At 42.1% G+C, this 18,682-nt stretch overlaps 1 protein-coding gene across 1 annotated transcript in view; it reads right to left on the minus strand.

Moving 5' to 3' along the window:
- LOC139376998 (calcineurin subunit B type 1-like) overlaps positions 1-15,926 on the minus strand; it is a 60,748-nt gene extending 44,822 nt beyond the window's left edge. The window contains exon 1 of the mRNA XM_071120048.1: positions 15,734-15,926. Within this exon, the coding sequence (XP_070976149.1) occupies positions 15,734-15,736 (3 nt within the window). The 5' untranslated portion in view covers positions 15,737-15,926. The remainder of the gene's footprint in view (positions 1-15,733) is intronic.
- Positions 15,927-18,682: the final 2,756 nt, after the last annotated feature.

An 18,682-nucleotide genomic window follows, 5' to 3' on the forward strand; every position in this document is an offset into this window, starting at 1 on the left:
GCAGTAGCAGTAGCAGTAACAGTAGTATTAGCAGTAACAGTAACAGTAGCAGTAGTAGTAACAGTAGTAGTACCAGTAACAGTAGCAGTAACAGTAGTATTAGCAGTAACAGTAACAGTAGCAGTAGCAGAAACAGTAACAGTAGTAGTAACAGTAACAGTAGCAGTAACAGTAGTATTAGCAGTAACAGTAACAGTAGCAGTAGCAGTAACAGTAACAGTAGTAGTAACAGTAACAGTAGCAGTAACAGTAACAGTAGTAACAGTAACAGTAGTAGTAACAGTAACAGTAATAACAGTAACAGTAGTAGTAACAGTAATAGTAGCAGTAACAGTAACAGTAGTAACAGTAACAGTAGTAGTAACAGTAACAGTAGCAGTAACAGTAGTAGTAACAGTAGCAGTAACAGTAACAGTAGCAGTAACAGTAGCAGTAACAGTAACAGTAGCAGTAACAGTAGCAGTAACAGTAGCAGTAGCAGTAACAGTAGCAGTAACAGTAGCAGTAACAGTAACAGTAGTAGTAACAGTAGCAGTAACAGTAGTAGTAGTAGTAACAGTAGCAGTAACAGTAACAGTAGTAGTAACAGTAACAGTAGTAGTAGTAGTAACAGTAGCAGTAACAGTAGTAGTAGTAGTAACAGTAGCAGTAACAGTAACAGTAACAGTAACAGTAGTAGTAACAGTAACAGTAGCAGTAGCAGTAGCAGTAACAGTAGCAGTAGCAGTAACAGTAACAGTAGTAGTAGCAGTAACAGTAACAGTAGTAGTAACAGTAACAGTAGCAGTAGCAGTAGCAGTAGCAGTAGCAGTAACAGTAGTAGTAACAGTAACAGTAACAGTAACAGTAGCAGTAACAGTAACAGTAGTAGTAGTAACAGTAACAATAGTAGTAACAGTAGCAGTAACAGTAGCAGTAGCAGTAACAGTAGTAGTAACAGTAACAGTAGCAGTAGCAGTAACAGTAGCAGTAGCAGTAGCAGTAACAGTAGAATTAACAGTAACAGTAACAGTAGCAGTAGCAGTAGCAGTAGTAGTAGCAGTAACAGTAACAGTAGCAGTAGCAGTAACAGTAACAGTAGCAGTAGCAGTAACAGTAACAGTAGCAGTAGCAGTAGCAGTAACAGTAGTAGTAACAGTAACAGTAGCAGTAGCAGTAACAGTAGAATTAACAGTAAGAGTAGCAGTAGCAGTAGTAGTAGCAGTAACAGTAACAGTAGCAGTAGCAGTAACAGTAGAATTAACAGTAACAGTAGCAGTAGCAGTAGTAGTAGCAGTAACAGTAACAGTAGTGGCATGACTGTCCTGACCAGGTCAGGTTACTGGAGACCACAACCCTACAGATTATCTCTCAACCCCAACAGAGGAGGAGAGATCTAGGGGTCTGAAGATGTGGGGGGGTTTATGACCCCTCACACCCCTGGTAAATCTCAGGCCACAGACAAATTCCTTTGTCCTGTTACTATGGAGACCCAGCCTCAGAACATTAAACATGAAATAAAGGGACTTTGGGACAATGGTTTCCGTCAGCCACAATGGTGGTCATGTCGATAGATGGAATATGAAAATGTATGTAATTTTTGTTTTTTTATTAAAGGTTAATAGATTACGTTATTACGAAAACATTATAATGTGAAGAGTTTTCCTAGTATATGTTTGATGTTTATACATTGTACGTTGTATAGAAAATATCCAAATCAAAGAGAATGTTTTGGGGAAGATGAAATGTTAAGTTAGTTGTCTAAAATTGGATTTGAGTGAAATCTAGACCTTGCCCTCATTAACTTGGTACGCCCAGAGAATTGCCCTAAAGGCGTTTATGCCCACTTCTGACCCGAGGGTATAAAACCTGTACAGAATATATGTATAGAATTTACAGGAGACCTACGTGACCACATCTGCAGCAAGGTCTAAAAAGTCAACGAACCCAGAACGCAACGCAAGTTTGAGGACAAAGAAATCATTTTCTACCCAAGCTACGGATGAGTAGCTGTGTCTAAGCGGGTGAATTCAAGTCTAACCACCTAGCCTCCATCTCCCATCGAATCGTGGTATCTAAAGGGTTTCATTCCTATGCTGTGAGCTCTGAGCTAAAGAGCTGTCTGTCCTCAGAAGACCCCTTCCAGAGCAAGGGAGACTCCTAAGCCAAAAAGGACACTGACATCGGGAGGACTCTCAGAGAGGTGCGTCGGAGTAGTGCGTCATCGAACAGCTGAAGGCCTACGCAGAGAATCCTCGGAGATCATCCCCACGTAATTACATCATTATATTCTGACCCATAAGAGCGGCAGTTTGGGGCAAGGCCAGGGTTAGAATAGCATAGCAGAGAAATTCACCCAAATGTAGATTTCTCTTGTGTACTTTCTGTTTTCTCTCTCTATTGAAATCCCCATCGTGGGTGACATGCGCCATAGTGTGTTGGCCTGTTATACTAAGTCCTAATCAATAGCCTATAATATGTTTTGTCTATGTGTATCTTTTATCATCACTTTAGCTTTTTAGTAAATAAATATTAAACTAAGATTGGTGTGGTACGAACTCAATGGTGAGACCCGGGTTCGTGCAGACTCACGGGCTATACGACGTTCAGAACGAGATTGGTAGAGGCAACTGACTGTTGTTAAATCAATATTCTGATATTTTTTTAGTTAATTTGGGACATAGAAACGTAATAAAAACTAGTTTTCCCATGGTGCCCCAGGTTAATGAGTTAATAATTGCTTGATTCAGTTAATCACGCAATTAGAAACTTTAATCATTCAATGAGCAACAGTACTAATACAACGTCACATCAGTAGCAGTAGCAATAACAGTAGTAGTAACAGTAGTAGTAGTAGCAGTAACAGTAGCAGTAGCAGTAGTAGTAGCAGTAACAGTAGCAGTAGCAGTAACAGTAGCAATAACAGTAGTAGTAGTAGCAGTAGTAATGGTAGCAGTAACAGTAGTAGTAACAGTAGTAGTAGTAGTAGTCGCAGTAACAGTAGCCATATCAGTAGTAGTAGTAGCAGTAACAGTAACAGTAGCAGTAGTACTAGTAGTAGCAGTAGCAGTAACAGTAGTAGTAACAGTAGCAGTAACAGTAGTAGTAGCAGTAACAGTAACAGTAGCAGTAGCAGTAGTAGTAGCAGTAACAGTAGTAGTAGCAGTAGCAGTAGCAGTAGTAGTAGTAGCAGTAGTAGCAGTAGCAGTAGTAGTAGCAGTAACAGTAGTAGTAGCAGTAGCAGTAGCAGTAGTAGTAGTAGCAGTAGTAGCAGTAGCAGTAGTAGTAGCAGTAACAGTAACAGTAGTAGTAGCAGTAGCAGTAGCAGTAGTAGTAGTAGCAGTAGTAGCAGTAGCAGTAGTAGTAGCAGTAACAGTAACAGTAGTAGTAGCAGTAACAGTAGTAGTAGCAGTAGCAGTAACAGTAGTAGCAGTAGCAGTAGTAGTAGCAGTAACAGTAACAGTAGTAGTAGCAGTAACAGTAGTAGTAGCAGTAACAGTAGTAGTAGTAGTAGTAGCAGTAACAGTAGCAATAACAGTAGTAGTATTAGCAGTAACAGTAACAGTAGCAGTAGTACTAGTAGTAGCAGTAGCAGTAACAGTAGTAGTAACAGTAGCAGTAACAGTAGTAGTAGCAGTAACAGTAACAGTAGTAGTAGCAGTAACAGTAACAGTAGCAGTAGCAGTAGTAGTAGTAGTAGCAGTAACAGTAGTAGTAGCAGTAGCAGTAGCAGTAGTAGTAGTAGCAGTAGTAGCAGTAGCAGTAGTAGTAGCAGTAACAGTAACAGTAGTAGTAGCAGTAACAGTAGTAGTAGCAGTAGCAGTAACAGTAGTAGTAGCAGTAACAGTAGTAGTAGCAGTAACAGTAGTAGTAGCAGTAACAGTAGTAGTAGCAGTAACAGTAGCAGTATTAGTAACCGTAGTAGTAATAGTAGTAACAGTAGTAGTAGTAGTAGCAGTAGCAGTAACAGTAGTAGTAGCAGTAGCAGCAGTAGCATATGTGATGAGTCAAAAAAACTTGTGCCTTGCCATCAGTAGCCAAGCAGTTGCCATACCAAGCGATGATGCTGCCAGTCAAGATGCTCTCCATGGTGCAGCTGAATAACTTTACAAGGATCTAAGGGTCCATGCCAAATCTTTTAAGCCTCCTGAGGAGAAGAGGTATTGTAGTGCCCTCTTTATGACTGTGTTGGTGTGTTTGGACCATGATAGATCCTTAGAGATGTGGACACCAAGGAACTTGAAGCTCTCGACCCGCTCCACTCAAGCCCCGTTGATGTGATTGGGGCGTGTTCGGCCTTCCTTTTCCTGTAGTCCACAATCAGCTCCTTTGTCTTGCTGATGTTGAGGGAGAGGTTGTTGTCCTGGCACCACACTGCCAGGTCTCTGACCTCCTCCCTTTTGGCAGTCTCATCGTCGTCAGTGATCACCGTTGTGTCGAAGGCAAACTTAATGATGGTGTTGGAGTGGTGCACAGGCACGCAGTTGTAGGAAAACAAGGAGTACAGGAGGGGACTAAGCAGTGAAGGCACTTGCCCGCTGGTCAGCGCATGCTTTGAGTACGCGTCCTGGTAATGCGTTAAAGGTCTTACTCACATCGGCTACGGAGAGCACGATCAAACAGTTGTCTGGAACAGCTGGTGCTCTCACGCATGGTTCAGTGTTGCTTGCTTTGAAGCGTGTAGCTCAGTTGGTAGAGCGTGGTGCTTGCAACGCCAAGATTGTAGGTTAGATTCCCACAGGGGACCCGTATGTAAAAAAGTATGAAAATGTATGCACTCACTACTGTAAGTCACTCTGGATAAGAGCGTCTGATAAAAGACTAAAATTGAAGGCATTTAGCTCGTCTGGTTGGCTTGCGCACTGGGCAGCTCGTGGCTGGGTATCCCTTTGCAACCCGTGATAGTGTGCCAGCCCTGCCACATGCAAAGAGTATCAGAGCCGGTGTAGTAGGATTCAATCTTAGTCCTGTTTTGACCTTTTGCCTGTTTGAATGTTTGCCGGAGGGCATAGCGGGATTTATTATAAGAGTCCGGGTTAGAGTCCCGCTCCTTGAAAGCGGCAGCTCTAGCCTTTAGCTCAGTGCGGATGCTGCCCGTAATCCATGGCTTCTGGTTGGGATATGTACTGTGGGGACGACGTCATCGAGGCACTTATTAATTGAAGTCAGTGACTGATCTGGTGTACTCCTCAATGCCATCAGATGAATCCCGGAACATATTCCAGTATGTGCTTGCGAAACAGTCCTGTAGTTGAGCATCCACTTCATCGGGCCACTTCCGTATTGAGCACGTCACTGGTACTCCCTGTTTGAGTTGATACGATTGTCTTGAACCGAGTTCGTCCAGTTTATTCTCCAGTGACATTCGCCAATAGAACACAGGGTGTATTATTCACCCGCCGCAGTAGATTCATCGGTGTACCTGCTCGTCGGCCTCTATTTCGCCGTCTCTTCCTCTTCCGAGTGTCGGGGATTAAGGACCTGGTCCCGGGGGTGAGCAGTATGTCCTGCGCTGCCGACTCACCGAAGTAGAAATCTTCATCCAAAATGGAGGTTAGTGATAGCTGTTCTGATGTTGAGAAGCTCTTTTTTCAGGTCATAGGAAACAATGGCGGAAACAATATGTACAGCTCAGAAAATGGGTCAGGAGCCCATAAAATGTCTGCTGTCCCTTCCAGCACCATTCTCATACTTCCTTATCTATTAGCTATTTCTCAATGATACTACTGCTATAAAAAAATAACTATAAAACAAGAATTTAAAATAAGCTTTTTGTACAGTAGTGCTTGGGTTTACAGGGACATATCCTTCTCTCCCTGAAATTGGGGACACCTGGTATTGGCCGCAGTGCAGTAAATATATGGGCTGCCAGCACTCCACCCTCCTCCAACCGTCTATCACGGTCCAGCACTGCCGTCCCCCTCGCCCACAACAGCTAGCCACAGTGACAGTACTCAATCTATCTAACTACATGGAGAAAACCTGGCAATCCAAAACGTGGGTGGGAGCCAGTAGGGAGTTCCCTGTGTGTGTGTGTGTGTGTGTGTGTGTGTGTGTGTGTGTGTGTGTGTGTGTGTGTGTGTGTGTGTGTGTGTGTGTGTGTGTGTGTGTGTGTGTGTGTGTGTGTGTGTGTGTGTGTGTGTCTGACTGAGTGGGAGATACCCTAGCCCTGCAGGCCTGCAAGTATCCAGCCAGGATAATCATTGAGAATAGAGGAGTATCCAGACAGGATAATCATTGAGAATAGAGGAGTATCCAGACAGGATAATCATTGAGAATAGAGGAGTATCCAGACAGGATAATCATTGAGAATAGAGGAGTATCCAGCCAGGATAATCATTGAGAATAGAGGAGTATCCAGACAGGATAATCATTGAGAATAGAGGAGTATCCAGACAGGATAATCATTGAGAATAGAGGAGTATCCAGACAGGATAATCATTGAGAATAGAGGAGTATCCAGACAGGATAATCATTGAGAATAGAGGAGTATCCAGCCAGGTTAATCATTGAGAATAGAGGAGTATCCAGACAGGTTAATCATTGAGAATAGAGGAGTATCCAGACAGGTTAATCATTGAGAATAGAGGAGTATCCAGACAGGATAATAATTGAGAATAGAGGAGTATCCAGACAGGATAATCATTGAGAATAGAGGAGTATCCAGACAGGTTAATCATTGAGAATAGAGGAGTATCCAGACAGGATAATTCCTAGCTACACCCAAGAATAAAGTGATGGGAAAACATCTCCTGACAGTGTAACACACACACACACACACACACATACACACATACACACACAGTATTCCCTCTAAGGGGCAGTGTTACCTCCAGTCTAGACCTGCAAAGGTATGTTAAGAACAGTGATTAGCAAGGGGTTACATGGGATTAGAATGTGACTTTCCCTGATCTCATAACAACAAATGACACACACACACACACACACACATCACAATACCCCAATGCTGACTTGGGTAGTTCCCTGGTGTTCCATATAACATACGCGATACATCACACTTTCCGTCATACGAATATCAATCCCAGACGTGTCAGTCCCGTTCCAAGAAAAGTGTCAAAGCACTATTTAAAAACATAAATTGAGGTCTGTATATGTAGCCTACACTGATCAAATGCAGGTTGAGCGAGGTAAGGGTTAAGAAAGGAGATTTAGGATTACAGAGTTACAAAGTTAAGGCCTCACATCAACTCTGTGGAGGATGGTTGTTCCAGACTTAACACATTTCCTTTGACAGAAATAACACGTCTGGTTGTGTCAGACATAACACATCTCCTCAATAAACTAGATGTTTTAAGGTCACATCTTAATATGCCTCTTAAGATGTAAATGAAGCATCTCAGAGGAGAGAGAGAGAGAGAGAGAGAGAGGGGGAGAGGGAGAGAGAGAGAGCGAGAGAGAGAGAGAGAGAGAGAGAGAGGGAGAGGAAGAGAGAGAGAGAGAGAGAGAGAGAGACAGAGAGAGAGAGAAAGAGAGAGACAGAGAGAGAGGGAAAGGTAGAGCCACTATCCGTGTGTTTGTTTATCAATAATGCATGTTTCATTCAGAATCAATTAGACTACAACACACATTTTGCATGATTATCAGTCTGGCAACACTGTTGGTTCAGCTAATGCATCCCTACATCAAACCAAACTAGGCAAATTAAGATATCTATCTGGTAAAAAGGGAAAAGGGATGTTTATCTGGTCGAAATGTCCTTATTATTTCTACAAAACAGGAGTCGGGATCCAAATCCCAAACAGGCCATCACAACGAACCCCAAAATAATGTTCAGACCGTATCTCATATGTGTCTATTATCTTGGTAAAATGTGCCATGTTGACAAATAGGTCTATTTATCTTTTTTTTTAGACCTGAATATAGACTGGTTTTCATCAAGCTATCCACTCAAGAAGGTAGACCCACTCTCTGTAACCAGGGCCTGTAATCTGGTTCAAATGACTAATCAACCTACCAGGGTGTTTACAAACAGTACAGGAACTGTATCATACAAGTGTATGGATCACATCTTTTACTAATGCTGCAGAACTCTGTATCCACGCCCGTTGGATGTAGTGACCATCATATAGTGGCCTAAAGAAGGATATCAGGTTTTCAAGTGATTCCTTATGTTGAAGATGTAAAGAAAAGAAAATATAAGTTGGTCTGATGTGTGTAATGAGGAGCACCCAGGCACTGCACTTGATGCATTTATGAAATTGTTTCTTCCAATTATTGATTACGAAACTGACTGTTAGAACTGTTAAGGCCCCGTATATAGATGAGGAATTGACTGTTAGAACTGTTAAGGCCCCGTATATAGATGAGGAATTGACTGTTAGAACTGTTAAGGCCCCGTATATAGATGAGGAATTGACTGAAAAGCTGTATGGTTGACAGTAATGAAGCAATAGGAGTGGCTAATAAGTCTGGCTGCACATCTGATTGGCTGACGTATTGTAAAATTGAGAAATTATGTGACTAAACCGATGAAAAAGTAGGAAGAAATTGTATTATGAAACCAAGATAATGTATATAAAGAATGATGGGGAAAAAAAGATTTGGAGTACTTTAAATTAAATTATGGCCAGAAACAACCTTTTGATGTTGCTAATTACTTTAATGACTATTTAATTTGCAAAATGGACAAACTCAGGCATGAAATGCCAACATCAAACAGCGAGCCATCATATTCATGCATAACAGACCTAACAATGAAAGAAAAGCATTGCAATTTAGAATTTTGTAAAAGTTAGTGTGGGTGAGGAGGGAAAAAATGTCGTTGTCCATCGATAATGAGAAACCACCTGGTAGTGACAACCTAGATGGAAAGCTACTGAGGATATGGTAGTGGACTATATTGCCTCTCCTGTATTTTTATTCCGTACAGGATTTCTTAACTTTCTTACCTCACTCTGTCATTCAGGTTAATTCATGGAGTAACTACAATGTTGATACATTCTCATTAAACTCTGTAACTGTTTTAAAGTCCCCATTGGCCTCGTGGTGAAATCCCTGAGCGGTTTCTTTCCTCTCCGGTAACCGAGTTAGGAAGAACACCTGTATCTTTGTAGTGACTGGGTGTATTGATTCATTTTACCCATCTACCAATAGGTAACCTTTGCGAGAAATTGGAAAACTTCCCTGGTCTTTGTGGTTGAATCTGTTTTTGAAATGCACTGCTCAACTGAGGGACCTTACAGATAATTGTATGTGTGGGACAGATATGAAGTGGTCATTAAAAAAATCATGTTAAACACTATTATTGCACACAGAAGTGAGTCCATGGAACTTAATATGTGACTTGTGAAGCACATTGAACTTATTTAGGCTTGCCATAACAAAAGAGGTTGAATATGTATTGACTCAAGACATTTCAGCTTTTCATTTTTAAATGAATTGGTAAACATAAACATTGTGTGTCGGCCAATGACACATTAACTCAATTTAATCCATTTAAAATGCAGGCGGAAAACCTTCTGAAAACCTTATGAAAACCTTCTGAAAACGTTCTGAAGAGCCTTCTGAAAACCTTCTGAAAACCTTCTGAAAACCCTCTGAAAACCTTCTGAAAACCTTCTGAAGACCTTCTGAAAACCTTCTGAAGACCTTCTGAAAACCTTCTGAAAACCTTCTGAAAACCTTCTAAAGACCTTCTGAAAACCTTCTGAAGAGCCTGATTAGACTTTAAAGCACTTCTTTGGTTGTTGGAAAGTTGAAACTAAGGCTGCGTTTACACATGCAGCTCAATTCTGATATTTAAGGGGCAGAAAAGATCAATTAGTGGAATAAGATCAGAATTGGACTGCCTGTGTAAACGCAGCCTAAAAAAAGCTAGCATACATCGCGCCGAATGTGGATCTAAGCATTCGTGCGATTCTACACGTTAAAATCGGTGCGCACTCAAGTTCACAATTTACTTTCAGAGGTGCTGAACGGCCGCCAAACGCTACTGGTGTGTCTGAGCCCTAAGCGCAGTAGATCTAAATAACATCGATGCCTCTCTTGACCTTGTTTAAACCTCCACTGACTATGTGTTGATGTGCCAAGCAGTTTGACCAGCTCCAGTCCATCAGCATTAGCTGTATAACCATATAGGCCACTATCAGTTGATAGTGACTGGTGGTCCCCCCAGAATATGAAAATATACTCAACATCCTCAATGCCATCCTCAGTTTTCCCGCTCATATAGGAGTAATAAAAGCCTAGTTCATACATTTTTTTCAGAAATAAAAGGTTCATTTAAATAAAATAATCTCTCAATTTATCAGGGGGTGTAGCAGAACCCTCGGCACCCCTTGTTCCCTTGTTCCTATGTCAACCGCAAATCTATATAATATATTTTTTATAAACAACTTGCAACCCCCTTTGTACAGCCTTTATAAAGTCTAACTTAATGTAAAGTGTAACCCCATAGCACAGACCTATCGGGGAGATGATGATGCATATGCTATATTAGGGTTTGCCATGATGTGTCATACTAATTAGAGCTTTCAGGAGGAGCGCTAAGCCACGAGGTCATGATGATGATGATGCAATGTTTTGAAGGCTTATCGATTCAAGTAAACCTAGCAGTAACTAAGCAACCGATTTGTTCTGTCGTACCTTTGCCATTTGCTTTCTTTGAGGCATTATTTTGGCTCAATTTGATCTCTCTTTTTTAAGTTTACACAGGCAGCCCAATTTTGATCTTTTGCCACTAATTTGTCTTCTGACCAATCGGATCAGATCTTTTGACCATAATTGGGCATAAGCTCTGAATTGGGCTGCCTGTGTAAACCCAGTCATAGAGGTTTCAGTCTTGACTATTAGGAGAAGCCCTACTTGAGATCAAAAGGTAATGTTTTGGTGGTCCTGTGTGGCTGAGTTGGTAATGTTTTGATGGTCCTGTGAGGCTGAGTTGGTAATGTTTTGGTGGTCCTGTGTGGCTGAGTTGGTAATGTTTTGCTGTTCCTGTGAGGCTGAGTTGGTAATGTTTTGGTCGTCCTGTGTGGCTGAGTTGGTAATGTTTTGCTGTTCCTGTGAGGCTGAGTTGGTAATGTTTTGGTCGTCCTGTGTGGCTGAGTTGGTAATGTTTTGGTGGTCCTGTGTGGCTGAGTTGGTAATGTTTTGATGGTCCTGTGTAGCTGAGTTGGTAATGTTTTGGTGGTCCTGTGTAGCTGAGTTGGTAATGTTTTGCTGGTCCTGTGAGGCTGAGTTGGTAATGTTTTGGTCGTCCTGTGTGGCTGAGTTGGTAATGTTTTGGTGGTCCTGTGTGGCTGAGTTGGTAATGTTTTGATGGTCCTGTGTAGCTGAGTTGGTAATGTTTTGATGGTCCTGTTAAGCTGAGTTGGTAATGTTTTGATGGTCCTGTTAAGCTGAGTTGGTAATGTTTTGGTCGTCCTGTGTAGCTGAGTTGGTAATATTTTGATGGTCCTGTGTGGCTGAGTTGGTAATGTTTTGATGGTCCTGTGAGGCTGAGTTGGTAATGTTTTGATGGTCCTGTGAGGCTGAGTTGGTAATGTTTTGATGGTCCTGTGTGGCTGAGTTGGTAATGTTTTGATGGTCCTGTGAGGCTGAGTTGGTAATGTTTTGATGGTCCTGTGAGGCTGAGTTGGTAATGTTTTGATGGTCCTGTGTGGCTGAGTTGGTAATGTTTTGATGGTCCTGTGTGGCTGAGTTGGTAATGTTTTGATGGTCCTGTGTGGCTGAGTTGGTAATGTTTTGATGGTCCTGTGAGGCTGAGTTGGTAATGTTTTGATGGTCCTGTGAGGCTCAGTTGGTAATGTTTTGATGGTCCTGTGAGGCTGAGTTGGTAATGTTTTGATGGTCCTGTGTGGCTGAGTTGGTAATGTTTTGATGGTCCTGTGAGGCTGAGTTGGTAATGTTTTGATGGTCCTGTGTGGCTGAGTTGGTAATGTTTTGATGGTCCTGTGAGGCTGAGTTGGTAATGTTTTGATGGTCCTGTGTAGCTGAGTTGGTAATGTTTTGATGGTCCTGTTAAGCTGAGTTGGTAATGTTTTGCTGGTCCTGTGTGGCTGAGTTGGTAAACTGGCAACACCAGGGTCGTGTGTTCGAATTCCGCTGGGGTCGCCATACTAAAATGTATGCATGGACTACTGTTTTTCACGTTGGGATAAAAGTGTCTCCTAAATGGCCTCATTGTTAATTCATTATAAAGACTCATTGATTACAACTATCCTGCTTGATTTGATTTGTCAAATATGTACCATTTGCTTTCTTCAAGGCATTATTTTGTCCCTCTTGTCTCAATGCATTCTCTGTAGCAGTGCAGTCAGACCACGATTGCTAGTATCTACCACACGAGGAGAAAAGAGCTAGAGTACCAGTCCGCGTGGACGGATTACGTGCGAACAGTCTGAAAATAATAATAAAAACATCAGCAGGCTAAATACTCTCACTAGCTAATCCTCTCAAGCATGTGTGTTTCGAGCAGGGGTGTCAAACCAATGCTCCTGAAGGAAGGCTGCATTTCATCCTTCCGTCTGATGTGGTACTCCTGTAGCTCATTTGATAAACCATGGTGCTTGCAATGCCAGGATAGTGTGTTTGATTCCCAGGACCAGCAGTAAGTAAACATTTTACACACGCGTGGGCCCGTAAGTCGCTTTGGATAAATAGCGTCTGCTAAATGACATATATTATATTGATGATTCTGTCTGAGAGTTGTGGGTGCGTGTGGACAGACCTTGTAGGGTCTGGGTGGGTGTTTAAAAAAAAAAATTATAAAGAACAATCTGCCTGAGTGTAAATCCACAGTCTGAGGCACAGAGACTGTAAGCAGCTGGCCCTGTTTTATCTTTGGCCTGACCGTGGAGATTCTGAGATCCAGGATGGAACGGTTGAGTCCCAGTTGGACTGTTTGGCCCACATGGACTGGAGTAGATATCCTGGGTTTAGGACGGAGGCCTTCAAAGCTAATTTGATCGTAGGCTGCATACACCTTTCATTGGGATTCCTGGACTGACTCAAGAGATCTACGTTTACACAACCTGATTGGTTCAAATATCAATTAAGTGGCAAAAGATCTGATCTGATTGGTCGAAAGACGCACAGTTATGATAAGAGGTGGTGCATGTTTAATTAAACTACCTGGACTCATGCAATCTTATTGGCTTATTCACAATCTTATTGGCCTATTCACAATCTTATAGGCCTATTCACAATCGTATTGGCCTATTCACAATCTTATAGGCCTATTCACAATCTTATTGGCCTATTCACAATCTTATAGGCCTATTCACAATCGTATAGGCCTATTCACAATCGTATTGGCCTATTCACAATCTTATTGGCCTATTCACAATCTTATTGGCCTATTCACAATCTTATAGCCCTATTCACAATCGTATAGGCCTAGTCACATTCTAATAGGCCTATTCACAATCTATTAGACCTATTCACAGTCTAATAGACCTATTCACAATCTAATAGACCTATTCACAATCGAATAGGCCTACTCACAATCTAATAGGCCTATTCACAATCTAATATACCTATTCACAATCCAATACACCTATTCACAATCCAATAGGCCTATTCACAATCTAATATACCTATTCACAATCTAATAGACCTATTCACAATCTTATTGGCCTATTCACAATCATATTGGCCTATTCACAATCTAATAGGCCTATTCACAATCTAATAAACCTATTCACAATCTAATAGTCCTACTCACAATCTAATAGACCGATTCGCAATCTAATAGCCCTATTCACAATCGTATTGGCCTATTCACAATCTAATAGACCTATTCACAATCGTATTGGCCTATTCACAATCTTATTGGCCTATTCACAATCTAATAGACCTATTCACAATCGTATTGGCCTATTCACAATATAATAGACCTATTCACAATCTAATAGACCTATTCACAATATTATTGGCCTATTCACAATCTAATAGAGCTATTCACAATCTAATAGACCTAATCACAATCTAATAGACCTATTCACAATCTAATAGACCTATTCACAATCTAATAGAGCTATTCACAATCTAATAGACCTAATCACAATCTAATAGCCCTATTCACAATCTTATAGGCCTATTCACAATCTAATAGACCTAATCACAATCTAATAGCCCTATTCACAATCTAATAGACCTAATCACAATCTAATAGACCTATTCACAATCTAATAGACCTATTCACAATCTTATTGGCCTATTCACAATATAATAGACCTATTCACAATCTAATAGACCTATTCACAATATTATTGGCCTATTCACAATCTAATAGAGCTATTCACAATCTAATAGACCTAATCACAATCTAATAGACCTATTCACAATCTAATAGACCTATTCACAATCTAATAGAGCTATTCACAATCTAATAGACCTAATCACAATCTAATAGCCCTATTCACAATCTTATAGGCCTATTCACAATCTAATAGACCTAATCACAATCTAATAGCCCTATTCACAATCTAATAGACCTAATCACAATCTAATAGCCCTATTCACAATCTTATAGGCCTATTCACAATCGTATAGGCCTATTCACAATTGTATTAGTTCCTTGTGCTAGAAGCAATGCAACAGTTACTCTGATTGAATCCGGTATGAGTGGGCTGGTCTGGCAGGCACCACACAGCCAGAGCCTCCAGGCAGCTAGTCGGGGTGGATCATATCGCGCGCTGGTGGTTCGCCACGGCTTTTATCTGTCTTACATTAGCTAGTGCTAGCAGGAGCTCGCTCAGTCGATCTGTATGTGGGTGGTGCTTGATTGCTAGGCAGCATATGGTCCCTGTATCAGGTCATTTCTGCTGCCATGCTTTTAAGCAACAGCCTTCTAAGCCTTCCCTGCCCTCACTCAACGATAACCCAGAGTAGCCTCGCTGTTGTAGCCTTGACAATGGAGTAGCCTGTTGACTGTTTTACACGTCTACCAATAGGGAATAGGTCTTATTCCAAAACAGTTTGACATGTCTATGACATGTGCTATCTATGTATTTAACCTAGGCCTATGGATGACATGCAATTAAATATGAAGAATGGTTTGTACGTCATAGAATTATGTATGTGTCTACGCTTGGCTGATAATTAGACATTAATTATTAGCTCGCATATGACAGTAGCTACCTTGTAGTCTTGATTTTTTTTGTTAAATAACGAAATGATACAATGTAGCAACACGACATGAAAGAGGGTGATAACAGTGTTGTAACATGTAGGCTACACGCTTCGGGGGGGGTCTTTGCTCATCACCCCTCCTTGATTTGGTCATGTCTAGTCCAGCTTGTTAAATGCAACGTAAACACCATGTAACGTTAGTCTTATTTATAAAGCAGATTCGACTTTTAGGGCAGGGTCGGACATCAGTCAAATTAGCCACTCACTGACATGGGAAACAGCAAAGTAACATGTTCATCTCCTAGTGTCGCACATTGGTTTTAAACATGGAGTTACTTTGTTGTTGTGATGTTGCCTTTGATCTATAGCAGGATAAAGTTGGGTTTAGAGTGTAAGCAGGGTTACGACTAGAAAGGGCAGGTATCGGCCATAGCATTGGCCAATATACAGAGGCAACATTGGCAAGAAAACCGTTTCCTCCTTCATTGCGAGGGAGGAACGGGTTCTTTACTCGGTGACACACATATAACACGGTAATAACACGACAAAACTGTACAAACCCCGTCGGCTATAGTTCATACAAATTCAGGCATGTTACCATAGTCACTGTGTTTATCTTTTGGTTGGTGGGTGAAAATAAGAGTGGCGACAGTTTGCTTACCATCTTGCCGGTTGGATGATGAAATAGGTTGACCAGGAAATGTGGACGTGGGGAGAAAAAAACGATATAAAAAGAGGGTCTCGCTATTACAAAAACACGGTGCTAGTGGTATTCAGGTTCTTGTTTTTTGACCCTCTCTTTTTAACGTCGGTTTCACTGCAGTGGCACAGGGAGACCCATAGGGCGGGGTCAGTATCGCCGAGGAGGGACAAGAGATGTGTGGAGAGGAGACAGCAAGTAGCCTACATTTCAAGATAAAAGTCACTCCTCTGCGTTACATAATAACTTGTTTGTTTCCTCACCTTTATAGCAGTCTATGTACACGGAGAGACTGAAATGCACTGCCATTTGCCACTGTAGCACCCACATTAGAAGAAGACAAGGTTGGCCGTGGAGCAGTTTTATGGGAAGTGCCTTGTTCAAGGGCACAATGGCATTGGACAGCTCACATGCACATCCCCGCCAGATTCATCCCGCTTGAGCATTAGGTGAAACAGAGAACTTTTATTTTCAAGATCTCGGCACATTCTCAATGCCATCTTGTTGCTATACTGTCACCAATAGAAATGGAAGACTCTAGTGCCCAAAAGCCAATTTAGCATGGGCATTGCCATTGAGGACTTTCACCATATTGTAAGTAGTCAACTGGATGGGACTTCCTATGGCTTAATAAGGAAGGATCACATAATTCCATCCAGGCCATCGGGATGGATCAGCCAATGAACTATACTCATGAGCAAACATTCCATAACTCCAGGTGGCAGTAAATCACCAACATTGTCTTTATACCTGTTCAGTCAACACCCTCTAGGTGGCAGTATGCACCCTTTGAGTTTGTTTACCAACTCATCCAGGCTGTATCACAACCGGCAGTGATTGGGAGTCGTCTAGGGCGGCACAAAATGCCCCAGCGTTGTCCGGGTTTGGCCGGTTTAGGCCGTCATTGTAAATAAGAATTTATTCTTAACTGACTTGCCTGGTTAAATAAAGGTCAAAAAATGTTTCATTATTAAATAGAAAGGAAAATAAGTAGAAGAAGAAGAAAATGGACTACTTCAAAATGGAGATGGTCTCAATGGCGCTGCCCATGCTCTCACAGGTCCCATAATGAGACAGATACAATGTTGCGTCCTCTACCTCTATGGGAGAGGTACATTACAGTGCATCTTGGGGAACAGAGTTTTTTTTTTTTTCCCCTGGCAAATGTCTGTTTACATATGTGCACCAGTGCCACTCAGTGGTGGAAACTGTGCAGTGCATGCTAGATTATCCCTATTCTACACACCCACTGTACGGCTACTGCTTATCTTTTAGAGGTGACACAAGGGCCCTGTGGTAGTTGTGTCCAGTTCCACCCCCCCCAGTCCTCCACTCGTTAGGGACAGGTGGTCCTATGGCCCAGTCCTACACTCGATAGGGACAGGTGTTCCTATGACCCAGTCCTCCACTCGTTAGGGACAGGTTGTCCTATGGCCCAGTCCTCCATTCGTTAGGGACAGGTGGTCCTATGGCCCAGTCCTCCACTCGTTAGGGACAGGTGGTCCTATGGCCCAGTCCTCCACTCGTTAGGGACAGGTGGTCCTATGGCCCAGTCCCCCACTCGTTAGGGACAGGTGGTCCTATGGTCCAGCCCTCCACTCGTTAGGGACAGGTGGTCCTATGGCCCAGTCCTCCACTCGATATGGACAGGTGGTCCTATGGCCCAGTCCTCCACTCGTTAGGGACAGGTCATCCTATGGCCCAGTCCTCCACTCGATAGGGACAGGTGGTCCTATGGCCCAGTCCTCCACTCGTTAGGGACAGGTGGTCCTATGGCCCAGTCCTCCACTCGTTAGGGACAGGTGGTCCTATGGCCTAGTCCTCCACTCGATAGGGACAGGTGGTCCTATGGCTCAGTCCTCCACTCGTTAGGGACAGGTAGTCAGTCCTATGGCCCAGTCCTCCACTCGTTAGGGACAGGTGGTCCTATGGCCCAGTCCTCCACTCGTTAGGGACAGGTGGTCCTATGGCCCAGTCCTCCACTCGTTAGGGACAGGTAGTCCTATGGCCCAGTCCACCACTCGTTAGGGACAGGTGGTCCTATGGGGTCTATCCTCCAGCATTAACCACTAAAGTTCTCACCCATCTCGCCTAATCCCACATAGCCAACAATAAGTGGTCCCAATGGGAATCAAACCCACAACCCTGACGTTGCGAGCGCCATGCTCTACCAACTGAGCTGCAGAGATCTAACCCAATTATTACGTAACTTCCTTAAAGAGTTATTTTTATGCAAGATTCATCAGTGGTGAACGTTCTCATACTTCATTTCCAAAGCATGCAAGTCCTCAAACTCATACTAGAAGCTATGAAAGCATACAAAGCCTGCTCTTTTTGTGTTTTTCTTAGACAGCATAACTATAGAAGATCATTTTGCTAATGCAACTGACCCAAAAACCACAATTACCCAGGTAGCACTTGACTATATGTTATGGTATAGTAATGGCCAGATATTAAGAAATGACATGGGAAAATAGTAATTACACAGTAATTACAAAAGAAAACACACATTGGTCATTCCAAACATATTTACTATTCAAATACCTTCACAAAATGGTTAAATCTACCATAAACATTATTTTTTTTTAAACACATCCAGTAATCGCAATGTTTTAAAGTTCATGGGTACACTTCACGATGCTCTGATCATTTACATGGTGCTGCTTTTTCACTACACATCTCACAGTAAATTACAGTTTTCCCAACTAATAATAACCCTTCAGCATATTTAGTTCTCTAAAAAAATTTAAAGAATGAAATGAGAAACATGAGCAGAAGGAGCAGCAGAAATATGACATTCTGATTGGTCAGAAATATGACATTCTGATTGGTCGGAAATATGACATTCTGATTGGTCAGAAATATGACATTCTCATTAGTCAGAAATATGACATTCTGATTGGTCAGAAA

Source organism: Oncorhynchus clarkii, chromosome 20 (assembly GCF_045791955.1).
Source record: "Oncorhynchus clarkii lewisi isolate Uvic-CL-2024 chromosome 20, UVic_Ocla_1.0, whole genome shotgun sequence".
NCBI classification, from domain to species: domain Eukaryota; kingdom Metazoa; phylum Chordata; class Actinopteri; order Salmoniformes; family Salmonidae; genus Oncorhynchus; species Oncorhynchus clarkii.